This window comes from Salmo salar, chromosome 17, assembly GCF_965601325.2.
Source record: "Salmo salar chromosome 17, fSalSal1, whole genome shotgun sequence".
NCBI classification, from domain to species: domain Eukaryota; kingdom Metazoa; phylum Chordata; class Actinopteri; order Salmoniformes; family Salmonidae; genus Salmo; species Salmo salar.
In genome coordinates, this window is record NC_138307.1 from 3,835,603 (window position 1) to 3,845,624 (window position 10,022).

General features: G+C 47.6%; 1 protein-coding gene across 1 annotated transcript; it reads left to right on the top strand.

Moving 5' to 3' along the window:
• Positions 1-1,937: 1,937 nt before the first annotated feature.
• On the top strand, positions 1,938-9,064 carry adamts1 (ADAM metallopeptidase with thrombospondin type 1 motif, 1). Its single transcript, XM_014151323.3, has 8 exons — positions 1,938-2,985; positions 4,134-4,477; positions 4,734-4,866; positions 5,018-5,475; positions 5,975-6,161; positions 6,465-6,643; positions 6,893-7,068; positions 7,317-9,064. Exons 1-8 carry the CDS (start codon positions 2,361-2,363, stop codon positions 8,053-8,055), a joined length of 2,841 nt encoding a protein of 946 aa, XP_014006798.3. The 5' UTR covers positions 1,938-2,360; the 3' UTR covers positions 8,056-9,064.
• Positions 9,065-10,022: the final 958 nt, after the last annotated feature.

The window sequence follows — 10,022 nt, forward strand, 5'->3', positions numbered from 1 at the left end:
ACCAACACAATAATACTACATGACTACGCCTTGCAAACCCTTTTCTGTGCCTAAATGAAATACCCAATAAAAACAAAGCAACAGCAACCTATTTCCTTCACTTGTGTTGCCAAAATACCATTGGCCCTCAGAATAAGTTATTTAGAGATAGCAGAGGTGCCAGGTCCATTGAAATATATGCCATTGAGCAGACTGTTTTATCCAAAGCGACTTACAGTTATGTATGCATACATTTTTCGTATGGGTGGCGCCTGGAATTTAAAATCCTGCCGTGCCACGCTCTACCAACTGAGCCATACAGGACAAGATGTCATTCATAATACAGAATTCATTCAAAGATATTGGATTTGGCAATCAATGACCTCTCAACACAAATTGGGACTAAATGCCCCTCTATGCCACAGAGAGGTGTACAGTTAAGGCTGGTATCATGGCCTTGTTCATTTTATGGCCCTTTTTTTATTTAGAATCCCTTATGCCTCCATACCTGGGTTGATAAAGACAGAAATGATGATCTTCCATACAACCATTTTTTTCCCCCCTTACATGTGTGACATGCAAATGCTGAGCCAAATGAGTCTTAGGTGGGACTAGCATGTGCCATGTATTGGATTTATGGCAGTAGTAGAGCCTTTGGTGGTCCTTTGTTACTTTTTCCACGGTCCACGTCTGACATCTGTTGGACTACTATGTCACTACAACTATTCTCTCTCCCCGACCTGTTGCGCTTAAGGTGGCCCATTACAATTCTCCCCTCGAAATTATAAATTCAATTCATATTATGGGCTCCAACTAATGCGTTAAAAACGCATTTAGTGAATTGATTATAAACGTTTCCCTCATATACTCTACTTGCCAGGCCATACTCATAACAAACTCGCAGTTCACTAAGAGGCTGAGACCACCGTGTATGGCACTTTATCCATCTTATCTCTTGATCTTTATCTCTTGGCTGTTGGTGTTCCTGCACTGTATCTGTGACGTCTCGTTTTGTTCCCGTACGGTATGTACCACTTGTCTGTCCTGTCATCTGGGTGAATAGACTAACATGTACATGTAAATAGACTTACCATACATAGACACGGCTGGGTTTTGAATTTTTATTCGTGTGTCATGTATCATTATTCAAACGTGATATATAATACTTTGCAAATATTTACTCGGTCACTGGGAGGGGGCGAGTAATCCAGCGATAATTCGTTTGGAAAGGTTCCAGAGTACTGGATTTACACAAGTGATGCGGTTTGCACCATATGTTTGAGAAGAGGAGCTGGGAAGACGAACGCGTGGAGGGGAGGGGGTGTCCGTCCAAGGAGAGGGGCCCTGGCCTCGGAGGGTTGAGTGGAGAAGGTGATGCGTCCAAGGCACTATTCCACCTTAAGAACTCACCGGCCCCTCTGCGCTCCCTCTCCCTGAAGAGCTACGGAAACACGCCAGGCCGCCACCGCGCACAGCTCGCTTGGCACTGAGGCTATGCAAACGACTCCTCGCTCCCGGTATCGAGCCCGGTGCGATGGTTGCCATGTCTGACCTGTTATCCCCACATCTCCAGTTTCACAGACACCACACCACTGCCACAGATAACCACTGCCACCTTCATGAAGTATCATTTACATTCATCGTGTGGGTATAGGCTATACGAGCACAGCGTAAAAGTAGCAGGGGCGAAAAGTATGAGAGTTTTTAGTGTAAATGATGAGAACATTTAGGGGGAGGACGGGGTATGGGGAGAGGAGTGAGGGCTATAGTCCCGCCTACAAGCAGAGCAGGGGGAAAAAAATTGTTCTAGGCCAAACGCGTCCCACTCCACATTGATTGATTATTATGGCACGTCTCTATGTCTGCGTTTTGTTGCGCACGAGATTTCGTCTCTAGAACATCAAAGGGGCTTCAGGAAGGGGTGGTCCCGAGTAGGGGGATATATAGGGAGCCGGGGTCTGTCCGTCTTTAATGCAAAATCAGAGCAGAAACTAGACGGCACAGTAGAAAAAAACCTGCGGCCGAAGTCACATAGAAACTCAAACAGCTGTTGAGTATTCAAGAGAGGGCTGAAAGAATCACCAACGTTCCGAAGAGTTGGAATTTATCTACTGCTGAGCTTTTTTCGACCAAGAGAATATAAGAAGACTCGAGCTTGAAGCAACAAGATATGAAGTCTGAGCTGTAGACTATTTTGAATGGGTTTTGCACTGGATTTGTTTCCGTTGTAGTTTTTTTACACTTACAGAATTTCTGGAGGTGTTTTAGTTCTTGGACTGATATTTTTTAGTTATTAGTGGAGTCTTTTACGGATTTTACTTGCTTCCGCCAGACACTTCAATATAATTTTATCTTTCAGTTTGAAGGGTTTGACACGGAATATGAAGTGGTTCGTTTGTGTCTCGTTCAGTTTGATTACCGCTCTGTGCGTGAGCGCGGCGCACGGCACATGGGAGGAAAGTACAGTTATACCGGTCAGACTCGACCCGGTTCGGCCGGAGAGGGAAGCCGAGCAGGGCCGGACCCTTTCGGTAGAGGAGCGAGAGAAGGAGTCGGAGATGCGGGTCTACCGGTTGGACGTATTTGGCAAACGGGTGGTCTTGGAGCTAGAGCCGGACCAGACCTTCCTGGCGCCTGGGTTTGTGTTCCATGTGGTGGGGAGCCCGGAGTTGCAGGCGCAGCGGGAATCTGACAGCAGCGCAGCCGAGACTCAGTGCTTCTTCTCGGGCACGGTGAACGGGGACGAGGACTCCGCAGCTGCGCTCAACCTGTGCCACGGACTACGGGGCGGCTTCTACCTCCAAGGTGAAGAGTACTTCATCTATCCCAATAATTCGACTGATGCACAGTCTGTTGATGGGGACCTCCACCTCATTCGCCGGAGAGGTCGGGAATCTTTTGCAGAGGAGAGCAGCTCAAAGTGTGGGGTCAACGAGGACGAGGACAGGTTGCCAGAGAATCAGGAGACAAAAGTAAACCATGGAACCACTAACTCAGACCACCCAGGTATGCATTAACACTTCTAAAACCTTTGACTTGGGTCCCTTTAGGAATATGCTGACTTTCAATCATATTCATATGCCTACATCTTTTAGTAAGAAAAAACAATAAGCCAAGTTGTGTTGTATGTCTACATCATGTATGGCAAACGAAAAGGACTCTGGCCCAATTCCTGTGCCAGCCGTGTCCTGGGGCTTCAATTCCTGGAACGGGCAGAGTTTAGCCAGAGGATTTGTCTATCCAAACTACCTCATCTTCTGTCTTAGAGTGATGCGTAAAATACCACTTTTACGCAAACATCTGAGCCTCTAATAATTACACACAGCGAATGCTATATATTTAAATGTTGAGGTAAGGGTGGATAAGCCGATACTTTGACCGGTGCATAGCTAGGGTTAACGGGGAATGGGCTCAGCTTTGACAGTATACGCAGGCAAGGGGAGAAGGGGGAGGGTAAGGCTCGGAGGAAGTGAGCGGGGAGTGACCGAGGGAGGGAGGTACGGGCCGGGGACGGTGGCTGGTGGAAACTAGTCTCACCGCCTCCTGGTACTGCACGTTGCAGGTCAGCACTGTCAGACATTTTCCCAGATTTTTTTTTCTCCCCCTCTCACACATAATTTCCACGCAGTGAAGGTAAATTTGTGAATGTAGTCCTTAGGAAGAGACGCCCATACAGAGAAAACGATTCCACGTGAAATTTCACAGATGAACTCATGTAAAAACGTGTTTTTGGAACACTAACACATGTAATAATCACATGTGAAATGCATGTGGTTTTTCAGTAAGGGGCTGCTGAGTCACCCAATGAGAGCCGCTGGAGCAGCTCCAGAGACATCTGGAGAGGTCGATCTCCTTAGTGCTCAGGCGCTCTTCATCTGCCCTAGAAAATACACATTTGTAGCCTTACAAACCATGATGGCCTGTAGTATCACTTGTTACAACTAAAATAAAATCACTTGTGACTACTCAGATATTCGCCATAAGCAATTTGACATTTCATCCTCAAGTCTCTCATCTCTCATCAGACTGTTTACAGACTAACAGTTCATCAATTTAAACCAGAGAAACCAGGCTCTCACAAGAGAACTGTCTTAAAAGTCTGATTCTAGGCCAGTTTGTCTGACCTCTCTCGATTCTTCTCTCTTTCCATCCAGCCCACCACCAGCGGTCCAAGCGCTTCGTGTCCACGCCTCGCTTCGTGGAGATCATGATCGTGGCCGATCAGTCCATGGCCGAGTTCCACGGTGCCGGACTCAAGCCCTACCTGCTGACCATCATGGCGGTGGCATCGCGCCTCTACCGCCACCCCACCATCCACAACTCCATCAGCCTAGCCGTGGTCAAGCTCTTGGTTGTCTACGAGGAGGAGAGCGGCCCCCAGGTGTCGTCTAACGCTGCCCTGACCCTCCGCAACTTCTGCCAGTGGCAGCAGCAGCACAACCCGCCCAGCGACCGCCACCCAGAGCACTACGACACGGCCGTGCTCTTCACCCGAACGGTATGTTGCTTTTGCATTTTAACACTGCATTTTAACACATTTTAACAATGTTTTTACACCAATGTTTACTGTGGTAACAGGCAACACCTTCACAACTACTTGGTTGCTTTCCAAATGGCACCTATTTCACTATATAGAGCACTACTTTTGATTTGAAACCGGGTTCTGCTTTATGATATGGGTTTTGTGTCTGTGTGTGTATGTGGGAAAGCAGTGAGTTTGACAGATGTGTTTTGTTCCTTCTCACCCCCTATAGGACCTGTGTGGCGCCCACTCCTGTGACACGCTAGGCATGGCGGATGTGGGCACGGTGTGCGACCCGGAGAGGAGCTGCTCCATCATTGAGGACGACGGGCTGCAGGCGGCATTCACCGTGGCACACGAACTCGGTAAGATGCCACCCTGATGCCAAGCTGACACATATGCACCATACATTCACATCTCTGTCACCAGCCACACACAGTACACATCTCATCTCTCAGTCCCAAACCAACCCCTTGTCTCCCCTCTCTCCATTCCTCCCTCTCTTTTGTGCCTTAGGCCATGTGTTCAACATGCCCCACGACGATTCCAAGCAGTGTGCCACCGTCAACGGTGACCATTGGGGCTCGCACATGATGGCATCCACCCTGTCCAACCTGGACCAACTCCAGCCCTGGTCGCCTTGCTCCGCCCTCATGGTCACCTCCTTCATGGACAACGGACACGGCCAGTGCCTATTGGACAAGCCCCACAAGTCCCAGCCACTGCCTGCCACGCTACCCGGAACCGTGTACGACGCTGACCGCCAATGTCGTCTGACTTTCGGGGAGGAGTCACAGCACTGTCCCGACCTGAGTACCACATGTGTGGCGCTCTGGTGCACAGTGACCACAACCAACGGACTGCTGGTCTGTCAGACCAAGAACTTCCCGTGGGCGGATGGGACGCTGTGTGGCCATGACAGCTTCTGCCTGGCGGGACAGTGTCTGAGCAAGACGGAGGCCGCTCGTCACCAGGTGGGTGTTTAACACTGTTATAACACGGCCCTATGACAAAGTCTTAAAGTCAATGGGAGTGGTGGAATTGGTCCATTGGGGGGAAAGGAAGTATAATGCAGCTTTGGGATTGGCTAGTTTGAGCTACATTGGATTAGGTCCAATGTTATGTCTTTTTTATATATATCAGGCTAGCTATAGGAGTGTTGAAATGTTATAGGACCCTCAAACTCAAATCTGGACCTTGAAGCCAGTTCCACTGCAATTTTTCATTGTTACCTTATTATCAGAGACTGATTTTGACCAAGGACACCAGGTGTGTGTAATTAATTATGTGGTAGGACAGAAAACCAGCAGGCTCTGGACTTCATAGGGTAAGAGTTGAGTACCCCTGTTATAGGGGCTAAAGTGTGTGTAACTATTAGCTTTTTAGCTATAGGACTACCTATAGGACTATTGAAGTGTTATATGGGCTAGTGTGTGTGACTATGAATGACGATGATGTCCTCTCCTGTTGCAGACTCCAGTCAACGGTGCCTGGGGAGTATGGGGACCATGGGGAGACTGTTCCCGTACCTGCGACGGAGGGGTGCAGTTCTCCTTCAGGGACTGTGATAGCCCTCTGCCCAAAAACGGGGGCAAGTACTGCGAGGGCAAGAGGATCCAATATCGCTCCTGTAACACAGAAATCTGCCCTGATAGCAACGGTAAGCGCCTCAACTAGCCTCACTTATTACATACTTAGTTCATGCTTATTACATAGCTAATACACTAATTAATCTTATTGCATACACATATTCATATATTTATACTTGGAAATTATACAACCTTATTTAGGCACATAGGCCACTGACTTGCATATTGTACTCATACTTTCTACACGTTTGAGAATAGCCATATTTGAATATCACAGCCTACTGTAAAGTAAACATAAGGCTCAAGCTAATCTAACAGTGAATATCACACCTCTCTCTCTCTCTCTCTCTCTCTTCATCCCTCTTTCTCTATAGGTGTGTCGTTCCGCGAGGAGCAGTGTCTGGCCCACAACGATATTTCGTCACAGGTGTCGTTCGGTTCGGGAGAGGGCGTGGAGTGGGTTCCCAAATATGCCGGCGTCTCGCCCAAAGACCGCTGCAAGCTGGTGTGTCGGGCCAAGGGCACAGGCTACTTCTTCATTCTGAAACCCAAGGTAAGTCAGGTCACACCACAGATACTTTTGCAAAAATGTAGACAAACACTATCTAGGCTAGCTAGACTAACTAACACTGCCTAGGCTAACTAGGCTAACACTGTCTCTAGGCTAACTAGGCTAAGCTAATGCTGTCTAGGCAAATTAGGTTAACACTTTCTAGGATAACTAGGCTATCAATGTCTAGGCTAACTAGGCTAACACTGTCGAGGCTAACTAGGCTAACATTTGTTTCTCTGCAACCGTCAGGTGGCTGACGGTACTCCCTGCAGCCCGGACTCCACCTCAGTGTGTGTGCAGGGTCAGTGTGTGAAGGCGGGCTGTGACCGAATCATCGGCTCCAGCCGTCGCTTCGACAAGTGCGGCGTGTGCGGAGGCAACGGCTCCACCTGCAAGAAAGTGTCGGGTGCCCTGGAGCGTGCCAGGTGAGATCAATGACCTATGACCTCAAAAGAGCCATCTTTGACTAGAAATGACTGTTTTCTAGTTGAACCCATTTACTAACTTTTACTACAGTCTGTAGAATCCTATTTTTCTCTAATGAATCTATCTCTATCACTCTAAACCCTCATTTTAACCCAGTAGAGACTCTTACACTTAACTTAACTCTTACACTTATGCATAACTTTTTACCATTGGCTATGTTTGACCCTTGTGTTTTTCTGTCCCTCAGGCCTGGTTACCAGAACGTCGTGACCATCCCCGCTGGCGCCACTCACCTGGACGTGAAGCAACGTGCCCCCGGCGGTGGTCGCCATGACAACAGCTACCTGGCAGTGTTGCGCCAGGACGGCACCTACCTCCTGAACGGCGACTACAAGCTGATGACTCTCGAAACAGACATCGCCCTCAAGGGGGCGTTGCTACGATACAGCGGTAGCTCCGCCTCCCTGGAGCGTCTACGCAGCTTCTCGCCCCTCCCCGAGGCCCTGACCATCCAGGTATTGTCTGTAGGCGACTCGCCCCGTCCCCGTGTCAAATACAGCTACTTTGCCCCGAGACCCGCTTTGGCGTCACTTGGTGGTGGAACGGTGGCACGCCGCCAGTCCATCAATGCCATCCGGGAGCTGGGGGACGCTGAGTGGACCCTGCGGGAGTGGGGCCCATGCTCTCAGAGCTGTGGGGGCGGTACTCAACAGAGGGAGGTGCTGTGTCTGAATCCCCAGGGGCGGCCATCACGGGAGTGCCCGGAGGAGCTGCGCCCGTTGGCTTCACGCCCCTGCGCCCCACAACCCTGTCCTTCATGGTTCCTGGGGGAGTGGTCGGCGTGCTCCAAGAGCTGTGACCGTGGGTTCCGCAAGCGCCCGCTACGCTGCGTGGGACACAACGGGCGTACGCTCGCCCACGAGAGCTGCAACCCCAAAGACAGGCCTCGACCACTGCTGGACTTGTGCAACCAGAGCGCCTGCTAAGACTGTCGGGACTCACCTCATTATTACGTCCCTGAAGAACAGCTCATGAAAGAAAGAAAGAAAGAAAGAAAGAAAGAAAGAAAGAAAGAAAGAAAGAAAGAAAGAAAGAAAGAAAGAAAGAAAGAAAGAAAGAAAGAAAGAAAGAAAGAAAGAAAGAAAGGGGAAATGTCAGGGGAGCTGAGATGGAGGAAGAGTTTAAGTGGACACTTCTCTTTCGAAAAGCATGCTGCTTTAGGTGCCAATGACATGCTTGTGTGTGTGTGTGTGTGGGGGGGGGGGGGGGGGGGGCTGTCTGTCCTAGCTGGACTGGACAGACATCTTGGGGGGACTATATATGCCAGATGTATCACTGTACAGAATTGGCTACCTTGGGGTGAGGATGTATGTATATGTGTGAATGGTCTCACTGCCACACATTCCATTCCCTGTATCGGTTGGAGGCACTTCCTGTTTCAAAGGGTGCAGAACAAAAGACAATCCGAATTGTCCCTCCTAATCCATACAACTTTGTATGCAACCAAACTAACTCAATACAGTTCATGTCAATCAACTTCGGTCATTCCTGAATAAGTTGATGTGTGCTGCTAATATTCCAGTAGAATCTCCCAATAGACTCATTCCAATAGACTTATTATTCAATATGCATCCTGGACTGAACAAAACCAATTTCAAAGCCATATCTCTCGGCCCTGTCCTAGACCAAAGAGGTGTGTGAGCAAGCGAACGCGGTGTGTGTGTGTGGCTTCTCTCCTGCTACTACTTCATAAGTAAGTATGTCCTGCCTTCCGAGAAGGTTTTTTTTTTATGATGATGTTTTGTACAGAATATCCAAACATAATTTATTTTTGTTAAATATAATCTTGTTGCTTTTTATTATTATTATTATTATTGTTGTATTTTTATTTGTTATTATATTGAAATAACAGAAGGATGTAGAGTATATAGAGTATTTATACAGTATTATATATATGGTCCTAGGTTTATGAATAAAGTATCACGTTGATCTATACACTGGTGTCACGAGTGTGGTGTGTCTTGGTATTCTTACGCACACCTCAATCTTTTCCACTCTATGCGCGTGCACACACACTCACACACGCACAAACATACTCACAAACATGGCCCTCGTCAGCAAACATATTTGTGTAATAAACATAATCCCTTTACATACTCATATGTCTGATCATATCTCCCTTATGGACAATGTGTAATAAACATATTATCCACTGGGTGGCAGTGTTTCAGTGGCCCCTCCTGAATTCCTCTGGGTCTCAGGATAGGAATGCTGATCTCAAATCAGTACCCCCTGTCCATGTAATCTTATGCATTATGATCTCAGCACTCCTATACAGGCTCTGATGTATTATCGGTTTAGCCTTTTAGTCAATAATGAATTAATAGATAACATAGACAGCATGAACCTGGTCATAGATCAGTACACTTATTCTGAGAAGCTTTATGAATACGGCCCCTGATGTAGGATTTGCAAAATAAATTGTCCATAATGAATACGATTATATAGACAGCAGAGACCAGATCCTAGATCAGCACTCCTACTTTGAGACGCTTTGTGATTGCGGGCCAAGACTCAAAGGAAGTCATTACGCTGTAATTATGGGAGAAGAAGACTCCAACATCAATGTAATTTGGGTAACACCATAATTGTCTCATCTCAAATGGCACCCTATTCCCTATATAGTGACCTACTTTTGACTGACCAGGGCCCATGTGGCTCTGGTCAATAGTAGTGCACTATAAAGGGAATAGGGTGCCATTTGGGACACACACAATGTGGCAGCAGATTGTGTAAACAACATGTTTGCAGAACAGAAAAAGAATGTCCTGAATCTGTATTCCCTCTAAGTTTAGCTTATGTTGACTATTAAAAAAAAGAGCCAAAGAAGGGAAATGAAAAGAGAAGCCCAAACCGTTACAGCTCAATGCTAACTTCTCCACATTACAGTGAT